Source organism: Apus apus, chromosome 5 (assembly GCF_020740795.1).
Source record: "Apus apus isolate bApuApu2 chromosome 5, bApuApu2.pri.cur, whole genome shotgun sequence".
Taxonomy (NCBI): Eukaryota; Metazoa; Chordata; class Aves; order Apodiformes; family Apodidae; genus Apus; species Apus apus.
Window position 1 is genome coordinate 59,820,019 of NC_067286.1, and position 17,779 is coordinate 59,837,797.

At 44.8% G+C, this 17,779-nt stretch overlaps 1 protein-coding gene across 1 annotated transcript in view; it reads right to left on the minus strand.

The window, feature by feature from the left end:
• The window catches only part of PRKCH (protein kinase C eta), a 118,162-nt gene that overhangs the window by 34,694 nt on the left and 65,689 nt on the right, over positions 1 to 17,779 (minus strand). Inside the window, exon 10 of the mRNA XM_051621887.1 lies at positions 10,181 to 10,335. Within this exon, the coding sequence (XP_051477847.1) occupies positions 10,181 to 10,335 (155 nt within the window). The remainder of the gene's footprint in view (positions 1 to 10,180; positions 10,336 to 17,779) is intronic.

The window sequence follows — 17,779 nt, forward strand, 5'->3', positions numbered from 1 at the left end:
TGGAGACTCTCCACTCATGAATCAGACTTCAGCTCACTTGAGCTGCAGATGTTTTGTGGCTTTAGAGGTTCAAAAGCCAGTCTCACTTTTTGCTCTGACTCCTTTCCAAAACATCATGATTTCCAGCAAGAAGCATGGGTTAGTACTGCCTTTCTGAAAACAGACAGGAAAGCGTGTTTCAAGGGGCCCAGTCACAGGTGAAAGATATGGCGCAATAAAGGCTTGTTTGGGCATTTCTCTGTGTGTAGGGATAAGGAAAAATGTTATTTCAGGTGTGAATGCCACCAGTCCCATCTCAAACCTACCACAGCAGGTTGGCTGCCACTGATTGGCCAACACAACTCTGAAATTAACTTTGCAGTTCAAGGCATGAATCAGGCAGGCTGAAGCTTTGCTGGCTTGTTGTAGCCCAAGCATTAAGGAGATGGAAAGCTGTAACCCTCCTGTGGGGGTTGGCCCTGGCCCCAAAGAGATCCCAGTGGGAGCAGGACTTGCAGGACCAGCTCTTGCTCCATGCTCTGTGCTGATGAAAGGATAGAATGGCCAGGCAGTGCCACGCTCTGACCTTCAGGGTGGGTGGGCTGATTTTTTGGGACCTTGGCCAGCTGGCAAGAGTCAGAGCAGCTCCTTGGCTTTCTCATTTGTCAAGGCTGGGCAGAGAAGCAAGAAGCTGGAGCCAGCTGCCAAGATTTTTGCTCCCTTCTGTGCTCAATGGTGGCTGAAGGTAGAAATTCTGGCTGTGAAGCTGCTGTTTGGGCACCAGGTTTTGAACTAGTGGTATGAGAATTACTGAAATGGAGAACTCCAGCTAGGGAGAATGGTTATAAAGGAGGAGTCAGAAATAAAGAGAAGGTGCAGGCAATGGCAAGGCTAAATTAAGTTGCTAAGACTGTGACAATTCCCCAAACATTGATACAGTTCCTCAACTTAGGGACACGACATACTGACACGCAGAAACACAAAGCACACTAACTCAGCTTTTAGGCACAAGTCTACAAGGACACGGGATCTGGCTACATTTTCATACTCAGATAAATGTCAAAAGGAACGTAACCAGATCCAGAGAAGGGAGGAGAAAACCCAAAGCCCACATGCTAAATGTCACACACCAGCTCAGCCTTTAACATGGGTGCCACAGAGCCTGCCAAGATGTGCTGCAGCCTTGTTACAACACCACACACAGGCTTATTTAAAAGTCTGAAGGGATCACTTCCTACTGCTCTTTCTACCACACGTTTGCACATGGCGTAATTTCCCCTTGCTACCTTACACAGCCAACCATGCTTTTCCCAGCTCCCTTCCTTTTCCAGCACAATAAAGAAAGAAGCCACGACCCACCTCAGCATGGCACCATGATGCTGCTGCCTTTCCCAAAGCAGTGTAGATAAAATATGGTTCTGCTGCAAACATTCACATCCTCATTGGATGGACATTGCCATGGCAGTACTCCTGGATCAGAGGTTTACCTAGTAAATAAACCTCCTAGCTGGAAGTAATTTTCCTGATTTATAAGCACTCCTCTGCTTTGCTGCCGAGGGATTTCTGAAAGCAGCTCCAGATGATAACAATAAACTGTGCTTGTGAAACTTCAATTGATTCAGAAGAAATCAGCTCAGAACTCGGAGGATCTCTGTTTTTTCACATATCATACCTTTTCATGGTTGAGGCTTAAAGGCTTGCGCCCTTTTCCATTGCTGTCAGCTGGAATAATGCCACCTGCTTTAGTGGAATAATAATTGGGTAATACAATTCCAAGACTAAATTGTGCCTTTAGGCACAGCCTCATAAAAGGGGAGGTTCTCGATCCTATTAGGAGCAAAGGTGTTATGACTCAGAGGCCAAATGATGAGTAATGCTTTCCCCTTGCTCCATGGGAACAGGCTTTGCAATCTGCATCCTGGCCCATACCAGCAGTTAAACTACAAGCAGAAGAAAAGCTGTGCCCACCATCCCACCCAGGGCACCACTGGCAGAAGATGAAATTTTCTCCCACAGAAATGTTTAATCATACACCAGACAACTATTACTGCAGTGTTACCGTGTAGTGGTTGAAATTTTCTACTGTTATTATCTTTAGTTTATTTCTGTAATCGTTACAGGCAGCTGATTACTTTGATCTAGAATCTGAAGACAAGATGTTTCAATTGCTCCACTGGTATTAAAAGCTGCTGGGTGACTTTACAAATCCCTCTGTTTGCGTAAGACCAGAGTACCTACATGCCCACTGGCATAAAGAACAAAATCTAAACATTGGGATTATTGACCAAGGAATCATCAGGTGCTGATCTTGCTACAGCTAAAAGAATAAGTCAGATCCTCCCTGGATAGCTACAGAAGTTGCTGCAGGCCAAGTATGTCAACAACACTGATATGCTCCTTGTTTCTCTTACATATAAAATAGCTTCACCCACTGTAACACATCTTCCATTTCAGCAAGTCAGAGGAGGAGGATAGGACAGCATTTTCATGGTATAATCTTTGTTTTAAAAAATTGTACAACATGTTTATTAAAGTTGACAGAGACCTTTTCTTCAGCTATATATATATCAGCTTCCTTAATGCTAACTCTGACATTAATATTGAAAGGTTCCTCAATTCAAGGTGGGTACAGAGATCAACAAAGTTATTGGATTAATGCTGGCAATTCTGGAGATCTCAGATAAAAGCTTTCAAAATTGTGTCTTTAAAATCATAGGCCTGAATACCCTCACAATATCAGGGAACATGTTAGAAGTCAGATGAGCAGTTTTGGCTAAAAAGATAGCAATAATACTCAGGGGCAGTTTTTAAAAATCAATTTTGCATAATGTCCTAAAATGCATTTCAATTTTAATTTTTTCTCCTTCTCATGACCTTCAAACCTTTGAAGAAGAACTAAGAGGGCAGGAAAGGCACAAAAATAGTCTTTTTTGTAGGAAAGTGCCTTACTTTCAGAAGCTCTAACCTAAATCTTCCCAGGTGTTCTGGGCCTTAAAGATTGAGTCTAATTATGGGCTCCTCTCTTTAAGAACCCGGCTACAATTGTTACATGTTACATTTACTTCTTAAATTGCATTTCCATGCTTTTTAATTGTGAAATGCCTCCAGAAGGTTGTAGTAGACAGAAAAAGAATGACAGGAGACAAGCCACGTCTCATCACTTATCCCCACCACACATGAGCAGTATTGCTTATTTTTATAGCACCAGTACCAGAATTCCCAACTAATGCTGAACTCTCATTTCCAACATTCAGTAAAATCTGTGCCTGTAAGAATGTGGTACACAAGTTATTACATGCAAATGTAACAACTACACCAAAGGAGAGGAGTGAAAGTACAAGGCACTTTATGTTAAGGTTTTCCAGCCTTGGGGCAGGTGGATGAACTAGACAAACTCTTGAGGCCCCTTCGAGCTCTGGTTTTTAATCATTTATACAAACTCATTACATGCAGGGTTTTGCAGGTTTCAAATCAATCCCTTTAAATAACCAGAAAGGAAAAGTAGACACTAGCAGAGCCACTAACTTCTGTAGGCTATTCAGTAGTCCTTAGTCATGTGGAAAGTTGCATTAAAGTTCACAGACTATATACAGTGGAGTCAATGGGGCACAGAGATCTGATACGTGGATCTCAAAGCAGGACTGCTCTTCGTAAGCATAACTGTAAAACAGGACTAAACTGTCCTGCACAGTGACTGATTAAACATGACATGGAAACGTGAGAGGCTGGGTTTTCTTCTCAGCACTTTCCATTTGATCAAGTGCAGAGAAACAACACTGTAAACACTGCATGCCAGAGGCTGTAAAAGAGCCCAGCTTGCAAGCAGACGAACATATTTGAGTGGCAAATAATGTGGAAGATGCACTGTCTAGAAGCACAAATCAGTCTAGATGAGCTGTTGACTGTCAGATAAGATAGCCACAGACATTACTACACTCCTGACCCCAAAAGACATTCCTTTATATTTTCTAAAGCTGAATGAAGTGCTTTAGTGAAGAGACTCCAGCATGAAAATTTCTCTTCTGCACTGAGCAGCTGTTGTAGGGATGTGGCTGTTGGTATGCTCTTCTGTGCCAATTAGCAGCTTTTAGCTGATTTTCTTCACTCATTCACCATAAAATCAGCTTATATTTCATTCTTTCCACTGTTCTCCTAACACAGCACATCATTCATTTTGTACTGCTTTTATATCTATCTATCTATCTATCTATATCTATATATATATCTACTCTTGTCTTTAGGGCCCCAATCCAGGAAAGCACTAAGCCTAGAGGCTCTTCTAAATCAAGGTCTCAAAGCAGCAGGGATCAGATCCCACAGCTGAAGTTATGGTGCTCCACAGAGTGGAGACTCACACCCACTTTGGCACTGGCTGAGCTGTTTCCCCACCCTCTCCTCTCAGATGCAAACAATATGCCTCTACCTGTGTGCAGCCAAACCAGGGTGGGGAAGAGGGAGACAGCAAATAACAGCGAAGACTGCCTACAGATGCACCTACTCTAGCACACTCAAGCAAAAACTTTCAGAAAAGCTAAAACACACCTTATCGAACAGAAGATTTATCTTTATTTGCTAAGAAAACAAAATAATGCATAGCACCTAAGCAAACCCATGGTAATCCCTGGAGAGGTCCCCAGCCAGCCAGTTTGCCTCGAAGGGCACTGCTGTCAATCACAGATGCAGTTTCACTGCTGATTTACCTCGCTGGGGAAAGCCCTTTGACTTCAGGGGAAACAAGATCTGCCTCCAGATGTGAAAAAGGGCATGCAGTCAGAACAAACAAAATCACTGCTGGCCAAAAAAACACTCAGAAACAACAGAGAGAGAACGAGGGATCCCATGTCTATGGTATCTTGACCCATGGAAAAAGCAAACAGCACACGTGTAAAAGGTGCTGTGTTAACAGTAGCTCTACGTAATTAGGGGAGGAATTCAGCTCCTGTCTTCAGCGTGTAATTTATAATTGATTTTGCTGAAAGAAACTTTCGTGTTGTTTCAGTTCACAAGAGTCTTTCCAGCAAAACTGGTCTCTGTGAGAGGCTTATGTAAACCTTCCGCCAAGTGTCACAGGCTTATTGTTTGAATTGGCAGGGACAGTCATGAGACACACAGCTGCAGACCTGAGGGGTCTCCTACATGGAGGAAAGGTGATACTTTCAAAGACCTGGCCAGTATCCAGCAATCTTTGCAGATCCCAGAGGAGACAGAGTTTTTCCCTGTCATAGGGAGCACCACACACATGAAGGTGATGCTTTCAGATAACACACAGAAATGTAAACACTTGCTGCCAATCAGCCCATCCTATTTTCCCCAAGAGCTATTGTTCAGCCCCAAGGTAAGACCATGTTCTCATCTGGATAACTGCATAATTATCCTTTGCTTTCTGAAGGAACCACACAGCCTGTTAAACACAGGCAAGTCACAGGATCTACTTAATGGTTTGCTGCCTTTTATCTCAATGGCTGGTGCCACATCAGAGCATGTGCACACCAGCCCATGTTCACAGGCATGACAGAGCACAAGCAGACCCTGAGCATCTCTGGAAGGGCCAGTTGCATTAGAAATAGCAATACAGACACACAGGCAGTGGAATAAGCTACCTAGCATGAGCCCTCCGGATAAAAACAAGGTTCTTCAGTCTGCCAACAACCAGTCCTCCCAAGCTATCTAACCCAGCCTTTAGCTCTTCTGACTCTTGATCAGCTGCATTACCTACATGTTATACTACCACTACCCTTAACCATTTGTCTACCACTGTCCCACATCAAGCAGTGGGCTGGGTCTCTCTCTCCAATCCAACTCCACACCCAGGGCTGACAAAACCAGCACTGAAGTGCAGGGTGGAAAGGTGACACTGCCTCTGCTTCCAGACACAGCTAACCCAAGGCCAGTTCAGGAATGTCCCCACATACTGCATGCTGTATCACCTCTGCGGTGACATGTGCTGAAAAGTGACCACTTCAGCACCCACACATGCTCCCAGTGAAACACATTTGCAGAGGGAGAGAAAGAAGATTTGTGATAAAAATTCAGAATGTGCCATTAGGTTGGGTTGGTTGCTCTTTGTTGCCTATAAAAAGGTTATCTTTCGGAAACTGAAAAAGTCTGCAGGCCAAACCCCTAAGGCCCCTCCTCAAAAAAACCAAACCAAATCCTACAACAACCAAGTTTAAGAAAACATTTGCATTTGCCCTCAGTATGTAGGTATGATGCCTCTATTGAGGGACACCATGTAGGTGACCCTGGCCACCAGCAAAGCTGTGCGCCAACCTATGCAGAGCTTTGAATTTGAGGGTAACAAGGCAGATCAGCCATTCTTTCAGTATTGCTACATGGAAGGATAAGCCCTGCTTTCAAAATACACCCTTGTAATAATTTACTATCCCTTTGCTTTTTGAAGACTGCGTATGACTAACTCACTTGCACTGAGTAAGCCACTGTGCAGTCTGACACCGCTCGGATGTAAAAGCTGTTTTGTTTCCACCATGCACAGAAGCCAAAATATGCTTCCCCTGCTCTGGGAACTGCTGAACTGTTAAAAGTTAGAGTTGGGAATAGCTGCCTCAAGAAAAACAGCACATACAGTCTTTAGATAAAAATCAGAAACCAATCTACCTTCCTGCAACAGGACCCAGCATACTATTCTACCATAGAAACACACTTAAAGAAAGCAGCAGTGCAAGAACACTGCCCTGGGAGCAAAGATTTTATCTATGATAGCCTTGATTGTCACCTAACCTTTTTCTGGCAACATCCAGCATGAGCTGATCCCAAATAAGTTCTTGTCCTATTCCTCTCTGGTTAGGGGTGCACATTAGGCTATAAATGGACATGTTGAAAAGCTTGCTTTCATGGCTGGGTTCATTCTAGTCCTACCCCCTGTAAGAAGGGATGAGGAATCTCAGTGTACTTGTCAACATTTTTTTCAGGAAGCAACTATATATATTGGTGCTGCTGAGTTGATGGCTAAACCTAAGCTCAGGGCAAAGCCAGAGATGTTTTCTTGATACAGCCAGAAAGCCATCTCTCTTTTTCAGTGTTGCAAGAGGGGAAAAAAAAAAAGAGACGAAAATTACCTGTGAAAGTGAAAGCTCTCTTTTAAAATACCCCAAATAGACACACATACGTTTATGAGACTTCTTTTCTGGCCAGGGCTTAGTAACAAAAAGCAGTTTCCTTGAAGTGAGGAGAAATCTTACTGAAAATTTCCATTGCATCATCAAAACCATCCTGTGAGAGAACCAACCCAGCAACAGGCCTGGCTTTAATGTTTTAAAAGTCACCTGTGACCAAAATATACCATCTGTCTCAGGAACCTCATTCTCACAGGCTTACAGTAGCAACTGCAGAAATCCTGCACTACAGCTACTTCAAACTGGGTGTGTGTGGCTGGAAAAGGAATCAACAAACCTGATTTTAGCTGTTACCAGCACTGTCACTTCATTCCAAAGTGAGACATTTTAGCTACTTTGCAATGAACTCTCAGTGCTGGCTCTCAAGTCCCTTTGGCATTTCAAAGCAGACACGACCCAGCTTTTGGCAGCACTTGTTGCAAAAGCAGCTTGACTTACCAGAACTATCATTGTGTTGGTAAATGGAGACTCTCTCCTGAACTGCTTAATCTTGAAGGAGACAAGGAAAAATACAGGATTATTATATTCAAGATTAGCCCAGACACAAATGAACCAGGGTATTCTAGGCCAGTGATTCTCTTACTCCATTGAGCCTGGGAATGCAGAAAGAAGAGGCACATTGAGCAACCTGTGGCAAAACACTTTCTGGTCAGGCTTTTCCTGGTGTCTCTCTCTCTTGCTCCCAGCTTCCTAATCAAGCACTCACACTCTGATAATAAAATCTCCAAACCTACATAAGTGCAGTGACTCCCTTCTGAGTATCTCTTTCCATCCTGCAGACTTGTCCCTGGAGCCCAGTGTTCCTGACCCAACAGAAGCAACCTCAGCTCAGTACAGCTACAGCCAGGAGCTCTCTCCCCTTACATCTACCAGAATGGAGTCACTCTGACTTATTTTAAAAAAACAAGTCATCCCCCTGCAAATCTGCCCCATGCAGCTGAAGCTACCTGACTCCACGGCTCAACCAGTTTTCCAACAAGATCAAAGCCTGTGCAGTTGTTCAAGGAGTTTTTCAATTACTCCTCCAGTTTCTATCATGAATTATGGCAGCACTTGAAGAGTGCCAAAACCCAGAGGGATCAATTACTTCTGCCCTGTGACAGGCAGCAGGCTGGGGGACACAGGACAAGCTGTAAGCACAGTGGCATTACATTATGCACAGACATTTTTGCTGTTGAATGATTGACAATAACTACTGGATGTCACTATTTTAAGGATAATGTCACTTGTGTTAACTACCTGGCACAGTCCCTCTTCAATGTCTGGCATTACTCACAAGAGAAGAATTAAGACTGAAATCCAGCTACAGAGTAAGTAGATTTGCTTTAGAAGCTTGATACACATTCTATATATCACCAGTAATTTTAATACTCTCAGGACCCAGAGAATATTAAAATGACACTCCTTCTCTATTTCACCATGGCACATATATCATATGATTTCATACTTAAAAATAATTTCATATTCTCTGTCCTCACCTGACCATCTATTTCTTACTGGAGCTGAAGCTAGGAAGAGAAAGAGAAGCTGTTTTTACTGGATCCATCCTATCATCTCACATCAGATAGGAAAGTGTCCCCTGCACAGCCTGATACAGGAGGACACACTACTAAACACAGCACTGCATCACCTGGGGTAAACTACACAAAGCCCCAAACCATACAGCATTTGGCCCAATGGTCTGAAATGGTACTAGCAGAGCCTGACTGGGATTGGAACTGCTCCCATCCTGGACCCAGTTGCACATCCCAGCTGTACAACTCTAACAAAGCAGCAAAAAGAGAGGGTTGATGTTAGTCTTTGCAGTGCTGGCATGCCACAAGTAGAACCGAGCAGGGCTCCAGGAGACCATGCCCAAATATGCATGTTTTGCTACTGGAACCAGGTAAGAGCTGTTCCTTCCCAGCACTCTGGGCAGGAGGATGCCAGAGGTGTTCTGCAAAGCATGTCAGAAAGAAACCATTCTGTGTATCCAGACTGTTTCAGTGCTGACACCTCCCTCCTCTAGCTGTCCTGTTCCACCCCAGAACACACCTTGCTCTGCCTCTGGTGTATCTGGGAAGACGCTGCTCAAATAGTCATCTTGGCCAGGGAGGATTCTATAAAGCAGACTGGCTGTCTGATCCATGCTGGTTGGTCTACCTCTTGAGGTTCAAACTGACAGTGGAGCACTTTGGCAGTACAGAAGGGAAAAAATATAACGAAACTTCCCTGCTGAGTACAGAGGAATGACCAAAAAAAAAAGAGCTTTGTGAGTGGGAAATGGCTTCCTGAGAACAGCCTTGAGACCTGGGAGAAGAGCCTGCCGTGGGGGAACAATGATGCAAATGATCCTGTTGCAAACAAAAAGATGCCAGACAGGGACAGGACGGAAAACTCCTGGTGTAGGATCATGGCAGGAGTGAAAAGACTTTCAGTGGCTGAGCTGAGAGGCACTGATAGGTATGTCAAAAAGTTAGGGTTTAAACACAGGCCCATAGCTAATACAGGGAAACAAAGAGGCTTGGGTGTAACCAGCATATATTAGCCTTTCAATAACACGGCACACAGAGTGAAAAGCAACAGCTCCTGCGTTGACCTCCCGGAAAATCTAGGGAAGTTTCACTTAATGCCTCTCCTTTTGTCATCAGTTTGACATGTGCTCTGCAGGACAGGCCCAGAGCAGCACCATGGAGGGTCAGCAGCTAACGCCCAGCAGCCACCCAGGCACCTGAGGTGCAGACAAGGGGCAGTTCTGGGGCTAATACAAACCAGCCATGTTTGCAGAACAACGTGAATTGACACCAACACAAAATCCAGCCCCTGTGCCTCAGAGGGAAAACCTGTTGTACATACTCACACACATATATCATAGAAAGACCCTCCCTGTGGTCAATACTGCAGCCAGAAATTTCACTGCTTCCTGAAAGCTGGTGCACCCTTGGACAATATGCAGGGGGAAAGCGTAGGGAAGTGGAGGGAACTTGTTCCTGGTGGGCAGCAAGTAGCAGTTATTTATTCAAGCAAGAAAACTCAAGCTCTCATCTCAGCTGTGAGGTTCAAAGAGAATGAATGAATGCAGAGCTCACCGATAAATGATGCCTCTTTCATGGAGGAACATAAGGGCTGAAATGATTTCTGCAGCATAGAACCGGGCCCGATCTTCATCGAAGCGACGCGACTTCTGAATATGGAACATCAAGTCCCCGCCATTTACGAACTCCATCACAAAGAACAGGCGATCCTTCACACACGCAGACACAACAGACATGAACAGCATTAATCACACCCTCTGTCAGGCTTAGAAATAATCTTAAGTAAAAACTATCACCTCCCAAACAGAACCAGATTAAGCACCCGCAAGATACCAGGAAAAAACAATCCCGATTCTTTCAGGGAATGTTAAGTCAGTAACAGATCCGTTAGGGCCTCCTTGGCCTGCACTCCTCCCCAAAATTTTGTCCCCAGTAATAAAATAAGTCCCATGCACATGTGGATTAGGCCTATCAGTTGGTGCATGCTCATCACTAACCAGTTCCCATCGGGTTTCCCCAAACTGTCCTTAAGTCTGAATCAGCAGAGGATGATGCCACCTGAGCTGGGTGTAAAAATCTGATTAAATCTGTAAAAAGTCACTTGCTCACTACTAAACGCCTCAGATCTCTGGGGAAAATGCTCCATAACGTTAACGTACATAACCAGACTGCTCACTGACTGCAGCTTCACCATGACAGCACAAAGGCTCAAGAACAGCAACAGTGACATTGTCTCGAGGGTACATCCACACTATTTCTGGGGAACGTGTGCAGTTTTCCAGAATGGGGTTTCCTGCCATACACTTGGCTGGCAGCTGCTTTTTGGGCCCTAGGATGTCAGCTTTCCTCATAGCTTTGATTAACCTGCAGAGACCTCTGGGCGATGAAGGAACTGATAAGAATGAAGTATAAACCAAAGTTTCTGCTGGGCAGAAAAGCAACCTGTTCAATACAGTTCAGCTCATTAACCACAGCTCCTGGTCTCTGAGGTTTCTGTTCTGGCTTTGTTCTGATGTTTGTTTTTAAAGCCCTTTCTTAAGCTGCATGCTTAATAGTCTGGGTATGGGTTTAATGCATGAGAAAGGGTTGCTTGCTTAATTGTGAGTGCAAGGACACAGAGCAATTTGTCACAAAATTACACCCTACTATTGTTGCAGTCTGGTTCAAAAAGTTCCCCCAGTAATTGTTTCAGGACATTCAGTATTGACTGTTTCAGTTTTACCCAGAATATCTGGAAAAAGCAGACTGGGAAAGAGCCATACAATTCACATGAGACCAGTCAGCCTTTTCATAGTACAGTTTGCCCTTCTTTCCCCAAAAGCCTCTTCCCAGGTCTCATGTTAATCATCTATAAGCTAGTTTTAAACCTTCTCTAAGTTTAAAAGGACAAACAGTGTTCTGCTCCACTTTCTGGCAGCAAATCAGCTTGAAATGACTACTGGTATTAACAACTTGAGATGCACACAGCAGAATAAAAGCAACTGGAAATCCTTTCATTCCTCTCTGGACACAAGCAGGAAAGCACACGGCTCCTGACAGACGAGGACAACTTGCTTCTCATCACCATCCTGGGCTCTGCTCAACAACTCTTTCTGGGTTCCTTCCAGAAGCTAAGATAGATTTGTTCCCAGAAACCTCACAATACTACTCCATGAGTCACCAAGTCTACGTGTTAAGTGCTATCTCCAGTCCACATAAACAACAGTACTTCATTGTTTCACGCTGCCTTTATTATTGAGCTGCTGGAAGACACTCAAGCTGGCTTGTCTATGGCTGCAGTCTAAACCAGAGCAGCACAAACCATGCAAACTCACCACCAACCTTGGCTCTTTAGCCCACATCAGATCTCTCATGCCACATCTTTGCTGCAGTTGGTTAAACTGGGTCTGGCTATGCTGCGCCTACCTGTTCAGCAACCCTTCCTCCAGCTGCAGCACAGATACTGCCTCTGCCATGCCAGTCAGGCCAGCTTTTACATCTCCTTTTTCTTCTTTCCCATCTCCTTCTTCACTGATCTCTCCACATGCCACATGCTTATCTAGCCCAGCTTGTCCAGGCATCTCTTCAAGCCTGTACTTAAAAAAGGATCCCTCTTGCCAGATTTCCAACAGGAAATAATTTAACTTACCAGCAACCTGACAAGGGATGCATATGTATTTATATAAGTGATACACACACTTGTATAAACATGCATACAGGTAGGTGAACATACATATATTTTCTACTCTTTCCCTAAAGGTGAGCTTCAGGGAAACAAAGTTTACTCTGCCTGTCTTAAAATACATATGTCCTGCTTCTCCATTGCTGGCAAAACTCCACAGCCCACCGAGATGTACTCATCTGTACTATGATGGTTAAAGAAAGATGCTACTATTTCTTTCTCTAATGTTCAGGAGCACAGAAGCAGCTGGTTTTAAAACTCGCCTCACTGCTGACAGGGAGTTAGAATCTTCTTGTTACAAACAGCTCTTGCTTCAGACTAACTGCAAACGTGAGCCAAGTATCATTGCATGTGTTACATGGTGCTCTCAAGTGTTACAGCTAAGGCCTCACCTCCACCCATGGTCTCATTTCGCAGGTCAAGCATAAATATGGATTATTTAATCACTGAAGCTCTCCCATTTAGGCCTAACAAAATCTCAAAGTACCTTTTTAAAAACAATAAATAAATAAATAAAGGACCAGCTAATTGTCTGTTCAGTTTTTCTAACACTTAGAAATCCCATTAGGTTGCTGAAAAGAAAGAGCAGGATGGGTATTACAACTTGTTCATAATACAGCATTTGTGCATTGGCCTGCTATGTACTTGGCAACAAGTTTTAGAAAAATCAGCACTACTGACCACCCTTTGGGGACCAGGATCCAAGAGCCGAAGAAGGTCTTCCATTTTTACTCTTAATTGAGGTCCACCAGCTTGCTAAACTGCAAAGACCAACCACTCCCAGGAATCACTGAGAACCATGGAATGGTTTGGGTTGGAAGGGACCTTAAAGATCATCTAGATCCAAACTCTCTGCACGGGCAGGGACACCTCCCACCAGACCAGGTTGCTCCAAGCCCCATCCAACCTGCCCTTCAACCCTGCCAGGGATGGGGCAGCCACAGCTCCCCTGGGAAACCTGGGCCAGGGTCTCACCACCCTCATAGTGAAGAATTTCCACCTAACATCTAATCTAAATCTCCCCTCTTCCAGTTGAATAGTAGTATTTTACGAAATAAGGCAAGAGTAAGAGTAAATAAATAGCTTTAAAATGGGCCAGGAAAAGATCCCCCTTAAAACAGCAGATGGTTCAGATACTTGCAAATCTGACCTGACTCCAGAGTTACGTTCCTCCTTTCCTGGGGCCTACCAGCAGGAATTATGAGGAGTTGAAAGCTGGAGTGTTATTTGACAGGGCTTAATGCTGAAATCCCCACGTTCGTGTTTTTCTGTTTAGCATTGCTCAGATGTCTTCCCTGATCTGCTATCTCTGTTTGATGTTGGCAAAAGTAAGAAAAGAGTGTTTGAGTCAACAGGAAATGGTGACGTTAAAGCCTCTGCAGCAGCAGCAGCCACATGAGGAAACCACGTTGCACCACTTCTGGACTGGGATCGAGATGAATAAAGCCACAGAGCTATTGTTAACTGGAAATTAAAGAAACATTTGCAGGAAACAAAATCCTTGGGATCAGGTGGGCTCCTTTCCAGGCTGGCCTACATCTCAGGATTAGCCCCACCAATTTCAGTGCCAGAGAACTGTTTGTTGTTTTGTTGGGGGGTTGTATTTATTTGTTTAAATTTCAGTTTGCCACCCCTATTTCTTTGCCTATTAGCAGGGGCTGGTGGAAGCACAAACTGTGTCCTAAGGACGGTGTTTGGTAGCAATTACATCTTGTTGTCTTAGCAGGGTGTTGGTGGGGCTTAGAGAGTCCCTGATTGCAAATGCCACTGGGTGGGACAATCTACATATTGGTTACTGCCCCTTGCAAACACAAGCACCCACTGAAATCCAACTCAAACATCATTTTAGCCCTTTGTCATCACCAGCAAAACTAGAAAGCTCCTTTGAACCTTCATACCTTCCCTCTTCATCATCACTGGGGGTGATAAGGGGGAAATCCAGATTCTATTTTAAAAAGCACCTATTCCTTCCCCATGGCCAAAAAGACCAGTGTGATTACTAACTTCCAGCCCCTAGTTAGGAATCATAGCTAATATCCATGTACAACCTGCACAAGACCTAAGACCTCTGAAGACAACTAAGGTGAGAGCCTCATCTCCAGTCACAGGTTTTCATGCTAAGCAAATGGGACAGGGCAACATCACTGCCTCAGTTCAGGAGTATGGAGGGAGATGGGGAAATACAAGCACCTCCCACATGCAGACCCAGAAGAAGATAATAGCAAACCTGTCTCCCAAAAGCTGTTGTACCAAGGGAAGTGTGAAAGCTTGAGGGGACCTCTCTCATGATAGTCGTCAGTGGAGTTCACTAGATCCACTGGAAAACACCCAACAGGACCTCTCCAGCCTCCAGAGCCACCAGGAACAGGCTTGGACAAGCTCTCACTGCAGGTCCAGGGGCTGGGCTGCCCCACCAAGAACACATCCCAGCAGTAATTTCACCCAAGCCTTCTCTTTGGCTGAGAGCTGCCTCATAAGGCAGCATCTGGAGGATATGTAGACCCACTTAAATGCTCTTTAGAGCAATGGTCCAATTTCCTCCCCTCCAAAAAACATTGGCCTAGCTCAGGAATTTTGCTAAGTTGGCATTTAATCTTTTTGGAAATAAATCATGCACACAACTCCTTAGAAAATCAGCTTTGGCCTCAATCTGAGTCCCCTGAAGCCAAAGGGTTTCCCCAAGAAAACAGACATTTTTCAGTGTTTTGGCAGTTTATGCTTTGCAGAGCAGAAGGCAGGATTTCAAAATTATCTCCATATAGAGACATCTTGTGTCACTGCTTCCTAGCTAAAGTTTATTGTTTCCAAAAAGAGCAGCAGAGCTTGGGAAGCTTGCAAGCAAATCATTACAAGACAATTACAAGAGCTGGCAGGCTCCCTCTGCACTCCCAATGTTCCTGTTCTCCCTTCGTGGTCCATAACCCCCATACAAAGCAATCTGCCTCAGGGCTTGCTGGGAGTGTGCAAACAAGCCCTGTGGTCTCAGTACCAGGCTTTGGAAAGCCAAACATCCAACTCCCCCAGCACTGCGAGGGGCCATCTGCATCTGGGTCAAGTCACAGGACCCGGGGGAGGAATAATAAACAGGTTTGTTTCTCAATATTTATCTTCAGAGGAGTAAGGCAGCCATGAACCATGCTCAGACACTGCCCTGTGCTGAAATGCTTCCCCTCCATAACCAGCCCTGGGACAAGGCAGCTCTGCACCCTCCTGAGCTGCCTGCTGCTCCCAGCTAAGGGGTTTAAGGGAGGGCAGGCTGCTCAGGGAGGCTTTTCCCAGCAGTGTTTCAAAACCAGAGAGGATCGTGGGGATCAAAAGAGTGGGTTCACCACAAGGGAACTGCTGAGACAACCTTTGCACACCAGTGTGCGCACAAGACCTGAAGCAGATCTCATGAGCTCAGCCCCAAATTTCCAGTGTCAATGCCACGCTCACGTGATGGAGCAAGACATTAAGTTATGCCAGGTGAAGATTTGGTCCTTTGATTTCAAGTCAAAATAACTACATGAGGCAGAGGAGAAGAAACACCTCTGCAGCGTGCTTGCTCAGCTGGAATCACACACAAGTGTTAGTGACGCTCCTTAAACACGGCCACAGCAAGGACTGCCGTGACACCTGCCACCACAGCCCAAGACTCCCAGGCAAAGTGGCAGCTTTTACAGCCATCTGCCAGCTGATTTTTGGTGCTCTGTTAGCTGTTCTACCTCTCTGCTTCACTGACTGCAGAAGCAGATGCCAGCCTCAGGAACCACTTCTGCCTCGGCCAGGGAGCGTGCCGCAGATGGCACACGCAGCCCTGGGGCTGTCGAGGCGGGGGAGGCGACTGCGTGTGGTGCTGAGCCTGAAAGGAGGAGAAAGGGAAGGTTTCTTTCTCCCACTGGTTTTGGGGTGGTTTTTTAGCCAGAAGGAGGCGCAGCGAAAATTCAGCAAACTCAGAAGGGGGGTAAGGCACATGCAACATCTCCCTCCAGGCCAGGCAGCTGGGGAGTGTGTTTCTGAGAAGCACAGATCACTTCCCCACACCAGGTTCATTTTTAGCTCCTTTAACAAAACGTCACCAGTGTCAACGTCACAAGTATGGGAACAGGGACAGTTACCACCAGTTATCACTTACAACCATGCTCTCCTGTCTTAGGCTGCTGACAGTGGGCACAACACAGGCTTTCCCACTCCATGGCAGCGAGGCACAGAAGCATGGCCTAAAGAACAACAAATGTGCTTTTACCATTTGCATAAATCAACTCTGGGGGGGTCCCTTGGGGCAAAGGCTGCTTCCCAGGCATGTGTGCACAGCCCAGCATTAATGCTCAGCTCATTCCAGAAGAGCTGAACAATGACAACCACAACCCAGGGCTGATGGGAGTTGTGGGTTCCCACCTGCCCCAGAAAAAAAATAAATTAAAAAAAATAACAAATCTAACTACACCCTCCAAGTTTCTGCTGCTGTGGTTGAAATTTCAAGTTTATGGGCTGGACAGTTTTTGTAACACACAAATTCAGACATTTCTCTGGAACAATGCATCCTTTGGGATATGCAAGTGAACCATACACACATCCTTCCTCCTCATCACCTCCCCTCAAGACAAGTCTAATTCACAGCAGGGTGACATGATTAGCTCATCTTCTGACCAGAAAGGTTTACTCAACATACACACCAAAGGGTGGATTTTATCCCTCTTTTTCATTTGTATCTGTTTCATTAGAAATAAAACAAAAATCCCAATTAGGAAAAAAAAAAAAAAGTATCACAGGTACTACTACATCAATCCATCAATTAATGTACAAAAAACATCTGTGTAAACACAATTAAAAGAAAATTAACATCCAGCTTGGCCACCATTAAAATAAAACATCCAAAAAATGCAAAACAAATTGAAAGAAGAAATAAAATTAAATCTCTCCCCCTTCGGACCTTTTAAAAAGGCATTGAAAGTTACATAAACACTCTTTCCACATGAAAGATAAAAAACAAAGGGCTGGCTGAACTTAGAAGGGAATAAATGGAGAGATAAGGAACTAGACCGTATCAAACTACTGACATCACCCATTAATCAAAGATTCACAGGACACCTGCACCCCTCAGCTGGCTGCTGGTCATGGTGTCTCAGAAGAGGGTAGCCCTGTAAAGATCCCACTCTCTTTACAGCCCTCAGCTTCAGAAAAAAGCTACTGGAATTGCTGTCTCCAGTCCAGAGTGATCAACAGTTCTGGCCTGTTTTTAAAAATACTGAACTCTGCAATACCTGCTGGCCTCAGACTGTGCAGGGGAAGGCTGGAGTCTTCTACAAGCTTGGCTAAAGGTCTTCAGAAAAATTAACAGGGCCAAAATACCCAAAGGCCTCTTGGCCTGCTACAAGGCCTTTGTAGATCTGTTCTCTCACCTTAAACATCACCTGGAAAGCAACATGGATCAAAGAGACTGAAACCTAAAACCTCGCTGCATCTCACCTCAGCTACTTAGCTCTTCTCTGAGCTTTGATTACCTTCCCCCC